The sequence below is a fragment of the Syngnathus typhle genome, unplaced genomic scaffold, assembly GCF_033458585.1.
Source record: "Syngnathus typhle isolate RoL2023-S1 ecotype Sweden unplaced genomic scaffold, RoL_Styp_1.0 HiC_scaffold_81, whole genome shotgun sequence".
Lineage (NCBI taxonomy): Eukaryota > Metazoa > Chordata > Actinopteri > Syngnathiformes > Syngnathidae > Syngnathus > Syngnathus typhle.
Window position 1 is genome coordinate 100,214 of NW_026871987.1, and position 15,162 is coordinate 115,375.

The 15,162-nt window shown below is 45.6% G+C and overlaps 1 protein-coding gene across 3 annotated transcripts; it reads right to left on the reverse strand.

Annotated features, from left to right (window-relative positions):
- Positions 1–4,351: 4,351 nt before the first annotated feature.
- LOC133148393 (uncharacterized) lies at positions 4,352–14,445 on the reverse strand. 3 transcript variants are annotated; one of them, XM_061271462.1, is made up of 2 exons: positions 13,606–14,445; positions 4,352–7,661 (listed from the first exon to the last, which is right to left on the reverse strand). In XM_061271462.1, the coding sequence occupies exon 2, from the start codon at positions 7,322–7,324 to the stop codon at positions 5,060–5,062; it is 2,265 nt and encodes a 754-aa protein (XP_061127446.1). In that variant the 5' UTR covers positions 7,325–7,661; positions 13,606–14,445; the 3' UTR covers positions 4,352–5,059. The 3 variants fall into 3 exon arrangements, with proteins under 3 accessions (XP_061127446.1, XP_061127447.1, XP_061127448.1); XM_061271463.1 differs by lacking the exon at positions 13,606–14,445 and adding an exon at positions 10,035–10,289 and having other exon boundaries at positions 4,352–6,697; XM_061271464.1 differs by lacking the exon at positions 13,606–14,445 and having other exon boundaries at positions 4,352–5,170; positions 5,488–7,324.
- Positions 14,446–15,162: the final 717 nt, after the last annotated feature.

The window sequence follows — 15,162 nt, forward strand, 5'->3', positions numbered from 1 at the left end:
GGTTTATGTTTTATAAGCATTTTTAATTTTATTGCTTAAATCGCATTTTCTCGGCGAGCTGAGCACTTTTTCTGAATTGTGCCGCTCCCGTCACTCTGGTTAGGTTGGCATCGAAAAAAACGCTCTCGGGTGCTTTAGAGTGCCGAGTTTATTACTGCGCATTAAGAAATGACCACCTCCAACGTTTGGTTTATGTTTTATAAGCATTTTTAATTTTATTGCTTAAATCGCATTTTCTCGGCGAGCTGAGCACTTTTTCTGAATTGTGCCGCTCCCGTCACTCTGGTTAGGTTGGCATCGAAAAAAACGCTCTCGGGTGCTTTAGAGTGCCGAGTTATTCACTGCGCATGAAGAAATGACCACCTCCAACGTTTGGTTTATGTTTAATAAGCATTTTTAATTTTATTGCTTAAATCGCATTTTCTCGGCGAGCTGAGCACTTTTTCTGAATTGTGCCGCTCCCGTCACTCTGGTTAGGTTGGCATCGAAAAAAACGCTCTCGGGTGCTTTAGAGTGCCGAGTTTATTACTGCGCATTAGGAAATGACCACCTCCAACGTTTGGTTTATGTTTTATAAGCATTTTTAATTTTATTGCTTAAATCGCATTTTCTCGGCGAGCTGAGCGCTTTTTCTGAATTGTGCCGCTCCCGTCACTCTGGTTAGGTTGGCATCGAAAAAAACGCTCTCGGGTGCTTTAGAGTGCCGAGTTTATTACTGCGCATTAAGAAATGACCACCTCCAACGTTTGGTTTATGTTTTATAAGCATTTTTAATTTTATTGCTTAAATCGCATTTTCTCGGCGAGCTGAGCACTTTTTCTGAATTGTGCCGCTCCCGTCACTCTGGTTAGGTTGGCATCGAAAAAAACGCTCTCGGGTGCTTTAGAGTGCCGAGTTATTCACTGCGCATGAAGAAATGACCACCTCCAATGTTTGGTTTATGTTTAATAAGCATTTTTAATTTTATTGCTTAAATCGCATTTTCTCGGCGAGCTGAGCGCTTTTTCTGAATTGTGCCGCTCCCGTCACTCTGGTTAGGTTGGCATCGAAAAAAACGCTCTCGGGTGCTTTAGAGTGCCGAGTTATTCACTGCGCATGAAGAAATGACCACCTCCAACGTTTGGTTTATGTTTAATAAGCATTTTTAATTTTATTGCTTAAATCGCATTTTCTCGGCGAGCTGAGCACTTTTTCTGAATTGTGCCGCTCCCGTCACTCTGGTTAGGTTGGCATCGAAAAAAACGCTCTCGGGTGCTTTAGAGTGCCGAGTTTATTACTGCGCATTAAGAAATGACCACCTCCAACGTTTGGTTTATGTTTTATAAGCATTTTTAATTTTATTGCTTAAATCGCATTTTCTCGGCGAGCTGAGCACTTTTTCTGAATTGTGCCGCTCCCGTCACTCTGGTTAGGTTGGCATCGAAAAAAACGCTCTCGGGTGCTTTAGAGTGCCGAGTTTATTACTGCGCATTAAGAAATGACCACCTCCAACGTTTGGTTTATGTTTTATAAGCATTTTTAATTTTATTGCTTAAATCGCATTTTCTCGGCGAGCTGAGCACTTTTTCTGAATTGTGCCGCTCCCGTCACTCTGGTTAGGTTGGCATCGAAAAAAACGCTCTCGGGTGCTTTAGAGTGCCGAGTTTATTACTGCGCATTAAGAAATGACCACCTCCAACGTTTGGTTTATGTTTTATAAGCATTTTTAATTTTATTGCTTAAATCGCATTTTCTCGGCGAGCTGAGCACTTTTTCTGAATTGTGCCGCTCCCGTCACTCTGGTTAGGTTGGCATCGAAAAAAACGCTCTCGGGTGCTTTAGAGTGCCGAGTTATTCACTGCGCATGAAGAAATGACCACCTCCAACGTTTGGTTTATGTTTAATAAGCATTTTTAATTTTATTGCTTGAATCGCATTTTCTCGGCGAGCTGAGCACTTTTTCTGAATTGTGCCGCTCCCGTCACTCTGGTTAGGTTGGCATCGAAAAAAACGCTCTCGGGTGCTTTAGAGTGCCGAGTTTATCACTGCGCATGAAGAAATGACCACCTCCAACGTTTGGTTTATGTTTTATAAGCATTTTTAATTTTATTGCTTAAATCGCATTTTCTCGGCGAGCTGAGCACTTTTTCTGAATTGTGCCGCTCCCGTCACTCTGGTTAGGTTGGCATCGAAAAAAACGCTCTCGGGTGCTTTAGAGTGCCGAGTTTATCACTGCGCATGAAGAAATGACCACCTCCAACGTTTGGTTTATGTTTTATAAGCATTTTTAATTTTATTGCTTAAATCGCATTTTCTCGGCGAGCTGAGCGCTTTTTCTGAATTGTGCCGCTCCCGTCACTCTGGTTAGGTTGGCATCGAAAAAAACGCTCTCGGGTGCTTTAGAGTGCCGAGTTTATTACTGCGCATTAAGAAATGACCACCTCCAACGTTTGGTTTATGTTTTATAAGCATTTTTAATTTTATTGCTTAAATCGCATTTTCTCGGCGAGCTGAGCACTTTTTCTGAATTGTGCCGCTCCCGTCACTCTGGTTAGGTTGGCATCGAAAAAAACGCTCTCGGGTGCTTTAGAGTGCCGAGTTTATTACTGCGCATTAAGAAATGACCACCTCCAACGTTTGGTTTACGTTTTATAAGCATTTTTAATTTTATTGCTTAAATCGCATTTTCTCGGCGAGCTGAGCACTTTTTCTGAATTGTGCCGCTCCCGTCACTCTGGTTAGGTTGGCATCGAAAAAAACGCTATCGGGTGCTTTAGAGTGCCGAGTTATTCACTGCGCATGAAGAAATTACCACCTCCAACGTTTGGTTTATGTTTAATAAGCATTTTTAATTTTATTGCTTAAATCGCATTTTCTCGGCGAGCTGAGCACTTTTTCTGAATTGTGCCGCTCCCGTCACTCTGGTTAGGTTGGCATCGAAAAAAACGCTCTCGGGTGCTTTAGAGTGCCGAGTTTATTACTGCGCATTAAGAAATGACCACCTCCAACGTTTGGTTTATGTTTTATAAGCATTTTTAATTTTATTGCTTAAATCGCATTTTCTCGGCGAGCTGAGCACTTTTTCTGAATTGTGCCGCTCCCGTCACTCTGGTTAGGTTGGCATCGAAGAAAAACGCTCTCGGGTGCTTTAGAGTGCCGAGTTTATTACTGCGCATTAAGAAATGACCACCTCCAACGTTTGGTTTATGTTTTATAAGCATTTTTAATTTTATTGCTTAATTCGCATTTTCTCGGCGAGCTGAGCGCTTTTTCGGAATTGTGCCGCTCCCGTCACTCTGGTTAGGTTGGCATCGAAAAAAACGCTCTCGGGTGCTTTAGAGTGCCGAGTTATTCACTGCGCATGAAGAAATGACCACCTCCAACGTTTGGTTTATGTTTAATAAGCATTTTTAATTTTATTGCTTAAATCGCATTTTCTCGGCGAGCTGAGCACTTTTTCTGAATTGTGCCGCTCCCGTCACTCTGGTTAGGTTGGCATCGAAAAAAACGCTCTCGGGTGCTTTAGAGTGCCGAGTTTATTACTGCGCATTAAGAAATGACCACCTCCAACGTTTGGTTTATGTTTTATAAGCATTTTTAATTTTATTGCTTAAATCGCATTTTCTCGGCGAGCTGAGCACTTTTTCTGAATTGTGCCGCTCCCGTCACTCTGGTTAGGTTGGCATCGAAAAAAACGCTCTCGGGTGCTTTAGAGTGCCGAGTTTATTACTGCGCATTAAGAAATGACCACCTCCAACGTTTGGTTTATGTTTTATAAGCATTTTTAATTTTATAGCTTAAATCGCATTTTCTCGGCGAGCTGAGCACTTTTTCTGAATTGTGCCGCTCCCGTCACTTGGCATCGAAAAAAACGCTCTCGGGTGCTTTAGAGTGCCGAGTTATTCACTGCGCATGAAGAAATGACCACCTCCAACGTTTGGTTTATGTTTAAAAGCATTTTTAATTTTATTGCTTAAATCGCATTTTCTCGGCGAGCTGAGCACTTTTTCTGAATTGTGCCGCTCCCGTCACTCTGGTTAGGTTGGCATCGAAAAAAACGCTCTCGGGTGCTTTAGAGTGCCGAGTGTATTACTGCGCATTAAGAAATGACCACCTCCAACGTTTGGTTTATGTTTTATAAGCATTTTTAATTTTATTGCTTAAATCGCATTTTCTCGGCGAGCTGAGCACTTTTTCTGAATTGTGCCGCTCCCGTCACTCTGGTTAGGTTGGCATCGAAAAAAACGCTCTCGGGTGCTTTAGAGTGCCGAGTTTATTACTGCGCATTAAGAAATTGTTAGGTTTTTACAGACAGAGTGAATAAATGTTAAGAGAAACGCACCAACGGACAGACCACAAGTGAGGCAGAATATTGAGTCGTAGCTTGCGCAAGGAGTGCAGTACAGACAGCTTACAATGCCCAACCTACACTAAAGTCTGTCTGCATCCTTGCTCTCTTTATTTGGGGAATTTTCCTCATCACATGTGTAGCAGAAACCAAATAAGGGTAGGGGGAAGCGCAAACGGTTTCTGCTTTTGGTGAGCGCAGGAAACTTCTGGTGTGTGTAGATTACTGCAAACGTTATGCTAATGTGGCGACATAGGAAAGAGCAAACAGAGTTCATCAAGTTCAATGGGTTCAAGCAGTCTTATCAGCAAGGACCAGGGGCGCTCCCAGCGCTCCATTTCTTGAGGGTGTGAGGTGCCGAGTCAGCCACTTGAGGAAGGCTGACACAATGTCGTTGCTGCTGTCTCTCGCTGACCGAGACAAGACCTCACACCTTGGCACATGTGGTATTCTGTGGTGGACATAAGAACAGCAAAGCAGAACAACGAACGCACGTACGCAGATCTAATCTAACGGTAGATCTAACGAGACATCATTTACTGTAATATAGTAATATAGAAACTAAAAGAGAACGCATGATAACATATATATACAATTTTCCAACAATTCCCCCCTGTTTATCATAAGTTCTCAGAGACCCTCAAATCACCCAAAGGCTACTTCAAAAGATTTTCAGCCGCAGGATCATACGTCATAAGAACAAATTTACACCCGGGAGGCGACCGAAGCCAATCAGACAACGTCGGACTCAGGAAAAAGGTCGGACAGGTCCACAGCGGGGGCCTCATCAATGGAGTCAATGCGAAGATGACAACTCGGGGGCCGTGGGAGCTCAAAGTCGTCCTCAGGGAGCAACGGAAAAGCGTCAGCCGGCGGAGAGATAGCGGTCGTAATCAATTTATTAATTAGGGACCGGAGACACGGAATGCAACAACATCCACACAAGGTCAAAACAGCAGAAAAAACGGCAAGGGAGACTAGGACCGAGGAAACCAGGGTGCGGTACTTGCCGAACACATTCAGCCAGCTGTTCCAAACCTCCGTGTTCACACCACTGTGGTCCTTCATCTTCCCATTCAAGGTCCTCAAACCCTCAAGGGCCAGGGACAGGCTTCCGCCGGCTGCAGTGTTATTTGGGATAAAAGTGCAGCATTGCTCACCGAACATGGCGCAGACACCGCCCTCCTTAGCGAGTAGCATGTCAAGGGCCATCCGGTTCTGGAAAGCCATGAGGGAAGTCGCGGCCAGCTGGGAGTGGACCGCTCTGAAGCCCGCCTCGGTCCAATTTCCAAGCCTCTGCACGTTGTAGTGGATGTAATTGATCCTGTCAACATTTTTGTTAAGGGTGCACCACCAACAAATGGAGGATTCGAAACCAGCTGCTATCTGGTTCACCAGCTTATACTCATCCGGCACTCCTCTGGGAACTCCAATGGCATCTATATAGGTCGGATCCGCCGCGCCTTGCCACTCGGCACTCCGCTTAGCCCTCGACCAGGGTCGGGGCACAAAAGAATCAATAAAAACGTCTAGCTCATGAGTAGATGCGGGCATTAATAAAACGGGAAGCAAAAGGGTCACCAAAGCGCAAGTACCAGAGCTATTAAAAGGGAGACTATCATAAAGTTTGTCAGTGTTGCACCAAAACCAAATATCACTACGAGCGATGGGTGAGAAAAAGGCAGCGCCATAGAACAGGGAAGTGCACAAAGGAGCTGACAAAACGCCTAGGCTTGCGCCGGTACCGGGCAACTTGATGCACGCGAAATTACCTTTAGCAACATCAGTGGAAAAAAGGGGTTTGGACTTTGCCAAGGAGGAAACGGGATAGACCTTGTCCCAACTGGAGCAAGGATGAGCAGACGGAATGGAAGGGGTAGACATCACAAAAATCGCACACTCAGGAGCCACACTCGCGGGAATGATTCTCAAGAGGGGCCGTGGGCCCATACACACAACGCAACTGGTGTTAGTCACATTAGCAGCTTGCTCGGCCATGAGGAGCCAATTGTTAGTCTGGCCACTCATACCTGTGGAGGCCACAAAGTGACTGTCTACATCGGTGAGGGCCACGCTCGTAATCACTGCCCCAGATGTTTTGGAAAAGTCGCTCAACACGGGACTGTCAGCGCCCCGCATAGTTTTGTTAACGCAAAGGACAATAGGAAACTGAGGATCCTTCCCAGAGGACCAAGCCCACAACTGAAAACCCCAACAGGAAGTATTGAGCAGGGTAGCGTGAGGGGGCCGAACCGTGTCATCAGGGAGTGTAACGGTCAAAAGAAGGCTTGAGCCTTGGTTCTTCAAAGTGATACGTTTAGCAAAAAACACAGCTTCTTCACTGGAGCCAGGAGGCCAGTAACCTGGTACCTGCGAGGTGATGAAGGCGCTCCAGTCCGAAATGTCTGGATTGACAGTCAAATACCACCAATACCCAGGCCATTTGTCACCCGTAGTGAGCCAGCCTTGTCGGGTACCTTTCAAACTCTTCAAGGGCACGGTGATAGTGGAAGCCGTGTTTGGGGCCACGGTGAACGCCAATGAATGTAGGTACGCGTTGGCTATGCGCCATGGCACGCAGGAAATACCGTCGTGAACGAGAGCAGGCGTGCAGTGTTTAAAGGTGGGCCTAATGGACGAGACCTCACGCCTATGTCTACGCGAAGCAACATCATCCCATGGACAATATCGGGAACCAACGGAACTATCGCGACTGTGCCTAGGATCGTTATCCGTCGAACAAAGTTTGTAAAACTCATAATCAGAAATAGTAAAAACATCAGGTGAATCAGAAACAGCGGAAACTACAGGTAAATCAGGAACAGTGGAAACTCCAGGTGAACTGTCTGGAGTCGTGTGTTTTATAAAAACAGGGCCGATGCGCATATAGCACACTGTCCCAACTACAGTGAAACCAAAAATGACAAAAATCCAAATGAATGCTTCCCAAGGTTTGCAACCATCCCGCACCTTCGCAAGACATTGTTCCAACGGCATTCTAACACCTAGTTTTAGATCTCCTCAGAGTCAACTCCCTGAGCTTCGGGTTGGTGGCTTGGAATGCTTCTGCTGGCTTTCGTGTCAACCCTGGATCTTGGCACCAGAATCAGGCACTATTACCAGACTTGCACACCTTCCGTACTTAGGTTGGGTCTGCGGAGATCACCTTTTTACAGTGTGACAAATGAATCCACGTGTTACGTTCGGCTATTTTTAAAGCGTTAGGTGTTGTGAGAAGCACTAAAAAGGGACCTTCCCACTTGGGCGAGTGCCAATTCTTCTTCTTGATGCTCCTGATCAAGACCCAGTCTCCCGGAACCACTTTGGGGTCCTCCTGCGGAGAGATGGGTTGGTCAGTAATGTTACTGGTCTGATTTTTAGCATGTTCCAACATTTTTCTCATGTAGTCGGCCAAAGTGGCCTCTTCCGGCACGTCCCAAACATTTTTAAACTGAGGAAGCCTGTATGGTCTTCCAAAGATGGTTTCATAGGGAGTCAACCCAGTCGTACTTGTAACATTCATGTACATTTTCACTAAATCTAGACACTGAGTCCATGGTCGTTTAGTTTCCTCCATGCATTTTTTTAGTCTATTTTTTATAGTACCATTAAAACGCTCAATCAAGCCAGCTGACTGTGGATGGTAGGAACAATGGTTCTTTATATTTATGTGGAACAATCTCCCAATGTTTTGCACCACTTGATTGACAAAATGTTGACCATTGTCACTATAAATTTTTTCTGGAATGCCATATCTTGGAATAATGTCTTTGCACAATGCTTTTGCTACTGTTAGTGCGTCCGCATGTCTAGTGGGAAAAACTTCTACCCATTTAGAAAACGCATCGATGATGACCAAACAATATTCTTTTCCCTCGCTCTTATTTAATTGGATGTAATCCATATGTATTGTGTGAAATGGATACAATGGAGTCGGAAATTTTCCTCTCCGAGGTCGCAAGTTACCTTGTGGATTGTGTTTAGCACAAATCAAACATGCTCTGCAAAATTGTTGCGAAAAACCAGCAAACCCGTATGCTGTGTAAATGGACTCAATCTGTTTCACCATCCCCCCTGTCGAGACATGGGTGACCCCATGACTCGAAATAGCAGCCCACTTATACAAGTTCCGAGGCAAGACAGGCTTGCCCAGAGGTCACACAAAAAGGCCATTGTCATTTTTAATGGCGCCCCGTTTCTCCCAAGAGAGGCGCTCCTGGGAGGGGCTTTGAGATTGCATGTCAAGCAGCACGTCAGGAGAAACGTGAGACACGGAATCGCTATCAGTACAAGAAGAGAGGACATGGAGCACGCCTTCAGCGGCAGCCTTGGCAGACCTGTCCGCGAAGGCGTTACCCAAAGAAACAGGATCAGACCTAGTAGTATGAGCAGCACATTTGCAGACCGCCACCTTGGAGGGCAGTTGGACAGCGTCCAAAAGTTGGGGAAGCAATGTCGAATGGGTGACGGGCTTGCCTGTAGATGTTACCATGCCACGGTTGCTCCATTGTTGAGCAAAGACGTGCACTGTGGCAAAAGCATACTGACTGTCAGTCCAAATGGTGACAGGCCTGTTCGCGAAAAGAATGCAAGCTTCCGTGAGAGCAATGAGTTCAGCGGCCTGTGCCGACATATGGGAAGGCAGTTTCACAGCTTTCAAAACCTCGTCAGCTGTAACGACAGCGTAACCAGAGAGGGCCACGCCAAGAGCATTTTTCTTCGAAGATCCATCAACAAAAACCACGTGACCGTCAGACAAGGGTGTGTCCTCCAGATCGGGCCGAGCCTTGGCTACTTGTTGGGCCGCATCGACACAATCATGGAAATCACCGTCATCCGGAAGAGGAATGAGAGTAGCAGGATTGAGTGTTGTGCACCTCTCAACGGTCAGATGCGGTTGGGAAAGCAAAGTAGCCATGCACGACAAGTGACGTGCAGGCGACAAAAAGGTCATGTTTGTTTGTAGCAAAAGAGCTGACACTGCATGCGGAACTTTCAGCGTTAAAGGATGAAACAACACAACGCTGGCGCTGCTTTCCACAGCCATGGAGGCCGCCACCACGGCCCTCACACATGGTGGGAGAGCGCAAGCAACACTATCCAATTTAGAAGAATAAAAGGCAATAGGGCGAAGTTTCAAGCCATGCGATTGCATCAAAACAGAGGTCATATAATGACCTTTGCAATCAACAGTCTGGACAAACGGTTTGTCATAATTGGGCAAGGCTAGAGTGGAGCTAGAGACCAATGCCTGCTTGATCAACACAAATGCATCCTCCGCCTCAGGAGTCCATTTTAGTGGAGTGGACATCGAGATGTCCTCAACATACATTAATTTGGACAGAGGAGCGACAATTTGGGCATAATCAGGCACCCAGCTCCTGCAATAACCAGCAAGACCCAGAAAAGACATCATTTGTTTCTTAGTGAGTGGTTTAGGGGCCTGCAAAATGGAAACTTTCCTGCTCTCAATTATAGTTCGACCTTGGGAACTAAGATTGTGTCCTAAATATTTAATTTCCTCGGACCACAGTTGGAGCTTGTTTTTGCTGACCTTGTGGCCTTCCTTCGCCAAGTGATGTAACACTGCAAGTGTGTCCGTCTGACAAGAATCAAAATCAGGAGAAGCAATCAAAATGTCATCAACATAGAGCAAAATCTGACTTCCCTTTGGCGGGACAAATTTTGCCATGCTGGCCGCCATCACCTGCGAATAGATAGTTGGGCTTTCGCAGTACCCTTGGGGCAGTCTGGTAAAGGTGTACCTCGAGCCAGCATAAGTAAATGCAAACCAAAACTGGCTTTCTTCAGCAACAGGAACAGAGAAGAAAGCGTTGCTAATATCAATTACTGAGAATATCTTTGCATCAGGCGTCAATGAATTCAACAAGGTGTGTGGGTCAGGGACACAAGGTGCCCTCTGAATGACGGCGCTGTTCACTGCTTGCAAATCTTGCACCATTCTCCACCCGACAGAAGGAGGCGCTTTCTTCACAGGAAAAATCGGAGTATTACAAGGAGAATCAGGACAGAGAATAATGACACCAGCTTTTAGCAAATCCGAAATAACAGGTGCGATGCCTTGCAGGGCATCGGGTTTCAATGGATACTGTCGCACACAAGGACGGTACTCAGTCTTAGGTCTAATGACAACAGGAAGTGCACTTTTCACCAACCCAACGTCAGAGGGCCCTGTTGACCAGAGATCAGTCGGGACCTCAGCGAGGACCTGCTCATCTCCTGGTGACAACACAAAATGTCAAGCTGAGGGTGCTTTCTCAGAACAAGTTTTAGCATGCACACCACAAGAAAGGAAAAAGATGTGGTTCAAGACACTTCTGAAAAGCTTGGTAGAAGGACTGTAAAGAACACCAGAACTATCTCGAGTCCAGTCAAGGGCAGCCAATCCGTCTTTGGCCATGAATCCCACGCTTTGCCATGTGGATGAAAAAGGTCGGAACAAAGAGATATGGAGCGGGGTGGCCGTCTTGTGTAAATTTTCGATTCTAGAGGGAGCTGGCTGCATGACTACACAAGCGCGGCTTTCACCATCATGTAAGAGGAAAGCTGCTCTCAAGATGATAGGCGTAGCAGCCTTAAGCATGGCTTCGTAGTTTTGGTCAGGACCGGGCGTGTCCTTGTGCCACAAGGTCACGTGCAAGTCGTTTGGTTCCATTGCCTGCTCAGGGCATCGCAAAAGGCTTCTGGCCCGTGCCAAAAGAGGAGACCCAAATTGTCTCACCTCGGGGTCAATTAAATCCAATGAATAAAAATAGTAGCAATGAAATTGACCAAATATTTGTAATTGGTGACGCCTTTTGACAACGATTTTGTCATCAAGAGATACTAGAGAAAGACCAAGAGCAGTGAGAGCATCTCTTCCAAGCAAGTTAATAGGGCAATTTGGCATCAGCAAGACAGGAATGCAACAACTTCCTCCTTCAGGGTCCCGTATCCAGACTGGATGAGACTGAGGAACTGGAGTTGTCATTCCATTTGCTGCCCTCACCCAAAAGGATCTCCCGCCTTCTCGCACATCCGCAGGAATGTCGCGACAAGTAGTGATGCACGCTCCTGAATCACACAAAAAGGTAATGGGAGTACCATTCACAAACAAAGTTATCACAGGTTTCTCTACATTGTTCATCAACAAGTCCTGAATGTTCAAATCTGCATCAATAGGGGGAGCTGTTGTCAAAACAGCTCCTTCAGTTCCATGCTGACTGTCGGTTAGTCACAAGGGAGGGACAGCCCCGCTTTTATGGGGGTCCGGACAATATTTTGCTATGTGGCCCTCCTTGCCGCACGCCCAGCAGACAGGAGGCTGAGTGCTAGGTTGCTTCGGTTGACCTGTCGGGCCATAACCGAGAGCACCATGCCGGTAGCCTCCCCTGCCCTTGCCGCGGAAGTTTCCACGACCATGCTTCTTCTGGTAAGGTTCAAAAGTTTTGTTTTGATAAAATGCATCATGTGAGTCTTTATCAGCAAAAAAAATGGTAGCCACTTTCCCTTTTTCTTTTCCTTTTTTCAAATTAACAACTTTCTCAGCATGCATGGCATGATCAATAAATTGTGGCAGTGTGGAAGTAGGGAAAGTGATCATATGTTTCACAACCCAGTTTTGAATTGCTGGTCGCGAATTTGTATGTAGAGCATTTTTGAACTGCTGGTTGTAAACCTCAGTTCCAGGTACCAAGCCGCTATTGGCTTTGAACACTTTCTCCAATCTGTGTCTATAATCTTCAAACAATTCATCCTCTTTTTGTTTGGTTCGACCAATTTCTGCATAATTTGCTCTACGTTGAAATTTAGTTTTTATCCTGCCCAAAAGTTGCTCAATTTGATTTCTCAATGGCAGCCCATTATATTCCAATGGGCGGCCATTTTCATCAAAAGGATCCCAATTGCCCTTGACACTGGCCCAGTCTTTGGTCAAAGTTGCCATAAAAACTTGTTGCACCTCATCTCCTCTTAAATTATAAGAAGCAATGAGTTGCATCATGTCAGTACAATATTGCTCAACATCTTCAGACGGCAATGCTATTCCCTCAGTGGCTGATTTTACATCAGCATGAGTCCACGTTCTGTAGACTAAAATAGTGGGCCCTCCGTCATCATGGGGGTTTGCCACTTGAATCATTGGGTAGGCCTCGGTTACTCCTGTGCCCATGTAGTTCGGGCTGCCGTCTGCTACGGGGGCCGATGGAGAGGGAGCTTCCGCTTTTACGCGGCTCCGCGTAACCATGGCGTGAGCAAAATCACTATATTTTGGAGGGTCATCCACGACCGGCAATTGTGGGTACAATCGCTCGCGCTCCACAGTACTTCTCCTAACAATCTGTTCATCTTTCTCATCTGAATCCACCCCCTCCTCGGGCACGGCTCTCAAGCGAGGCCGCGCTACTGAAGTTTCATCATCTTCTCGTCTGTGCAATAAAAGGCTCTCTTTGGAGACGGACTTTTCTTCGCTCCTTTTGTTCTTTAATTTTTCTTTTATTTGTCCACATTTTCTTTTTTCTGCTTCCAATTCCCATTTCACTATTAAATGATACCCATCTTTATTCTTTTTATTTGCACCATGTTTGGCAATAATCGATTGTTTGAGATTGTTTAATGAGTTTGCACTCAATTGACCATCGAAGTTATAATTCGTTATCCATTTATCGAGATATTTCACATTTTTAGGGTCGACCCATTCCATTAATTTCCAATCTTTGCATTTTAATTTATCTCGAGGTAAAGAGTTTCGTTTGCTGTTTAAATTTCCCATGGTTTTATTTTCTAAATTTCGGAGTTGGCGGTTCGAATGGCACCTACAGTGTCCTAAAGCCAACTTTATTCACAGGACAGTGGTTAAATATTCGATGTGGAGTAAGTCTCCTTTCACCTTCCCAGCAGGGAAGCGGAGAGTTCTCTAGCCTCTGCACCTCACACAAAGCCACTGTTTACAATCCTGTGTTTTTATATAGAGGAGAGCTCAAATGAGATCACTCTCAGTCAAACCGCACACAAACACACCACACGCGTTTTTCACCACTTTTAGGAATAACAGAGGAGTCCGCACCTCCTTGCGGAATTTAACTAACAATTAATCGCTAGGTTTAACTAACAATTAGTTAGGGGGCTCCGCACCGCCCCGCGGAATTTAACTGTTCCTATTTCACTTGACAGGGTCTAGAATTCCCAAGGTTTTAGTGACTTCTCGTCACTTTTCTCTTTAAGTGACCTCTTGTCACCGCTCATTCATTCCTTTTAGTAGAATCAATATTCCTACTCACAGTCCGCTGGTCCTTTTCCTCGGGTGATTTCGGCAGTCCCCCCAGCGTCCAGCCGAACCGCTCGAGGCAGTCCCGTCAAAGGGCTTTTGTTTACCTTGGCCAAGGATTTTTCCTGCGTCGAGGAGTCCCGCCGGAGCCGCAAGGACGTATAGAAATCCCGGACGAGCCCCCAATTTCTGTTAGGTTTTTACAGACAGAGTGAATAAATGTTAAGAGAAACGCACCAACGGACAGACCACAAGTGAGGCAGAATATTGAGTCGTAGCTTGCGCAAGGAGTGCAGTACAGACAGCTTACAATGCCCAACCTACACTAAAGTCTGTCTGCATCCTTGCTCTCTTTATTTGGGGAATTTTCCTCATCACATGTGTAGCAGAAACCAAATAAGGGTAGGGGGAAGCGCAAACGGTTTCTGCTTTTGGTGAGCGCAGGAAACTTCTGGTGTGTGTAGATTACTGCAAACGTTATGCTAATGTGGCGACATAGGAAAGAGCAAACAGAGTTCATCAAGTTCAATGGGTTCAAGCAGTCTTATCAGCAAGGACCAGGGGCGCTCCCAGCGCTCCATTTCTTGAGGGTGTGAGGTGCCGAGTCAGCCACTTGAGGAAGGCTGACACAATGTCGTTGCTGCTGTCTCTCGCTGACCGAGACAAGACCTCACACCTTGGCTGATGTGGTATTCTGTGGTGGACATAAGAACAGCAAAGCAGAACAACGAACGCACGTACGCAGATCTAATCTAACGGTAGATCTAACGAGACATCATTTACTGTAATATAGTAATATAGAAACTAAAAGAGAACGCATGATAACATATATATACAATTTTCCAACAGAAATGACCACCTCCAACGTTTGGTTTATGTTTTATAAGCATTTTTAATTTTATTGCTTAATTCGCATTTTCTCGGCGAGCTGAGCACTTTTTCTGAATTGTGCCGCTCCCGTCACTTGGCATCGAAAAAAACGCTCTCGGGTGCTTTAGAGTGCCGAGTTATTCACTGCGCATGAAGAAATGACCACCTCCAACGTTTGGTTTATGTTTTATAAGCATTTTTAATTTTATTGCTTAAATCGCATTTTCTCGGCGAGCTGAGCGCTTTTTCTGAATTGTGCCGCTCCCGTCACTCTGGTTAGGTTGGCATCGAAAAAAACGCTCTCGGGTGCTTTAGAGTGCTGAGTTTATTACTGCGCATTAAGAAATGACCACCTCCAACGTTTGGTTTATGTTTTATAAGCATTTTTAATTTTATTGCTTAAATCGCATCTTCTCGGCGAGCTGAGCGCTTTTTCTGAATTGTGCCGCTCCCGACACTCTGGTTAGGTTGGCATCGAAAAAAACGCTCTCGGGTGCTTTAGAGTGCCGAGTTTATTACTGCGCATTAAGAAATGACCACCTCCAACGTTTGGTTTATGTTTTATAAGCATTTTTAATTTTATTGCTTAAATCGCATTTTCTCGGCGAGCTGAGCACTTTTTCTGAATTGTGCCGCTCCCGTCACTCTGGTTAGGTTGGCATCGAAAAAAACGCTCTCGGGTGCTTTAGAGTGCCGAGTT

Excerpts from the sequence above, each read along its gene's own strand:
- LOC133148393 (XM_061271462.1), bottom strand. The coding sequence starts at position 7,324 with ATGCCGTTGGAACAATGTCTTGCGAAGGTGCGGGATGGTTGCAAACCT.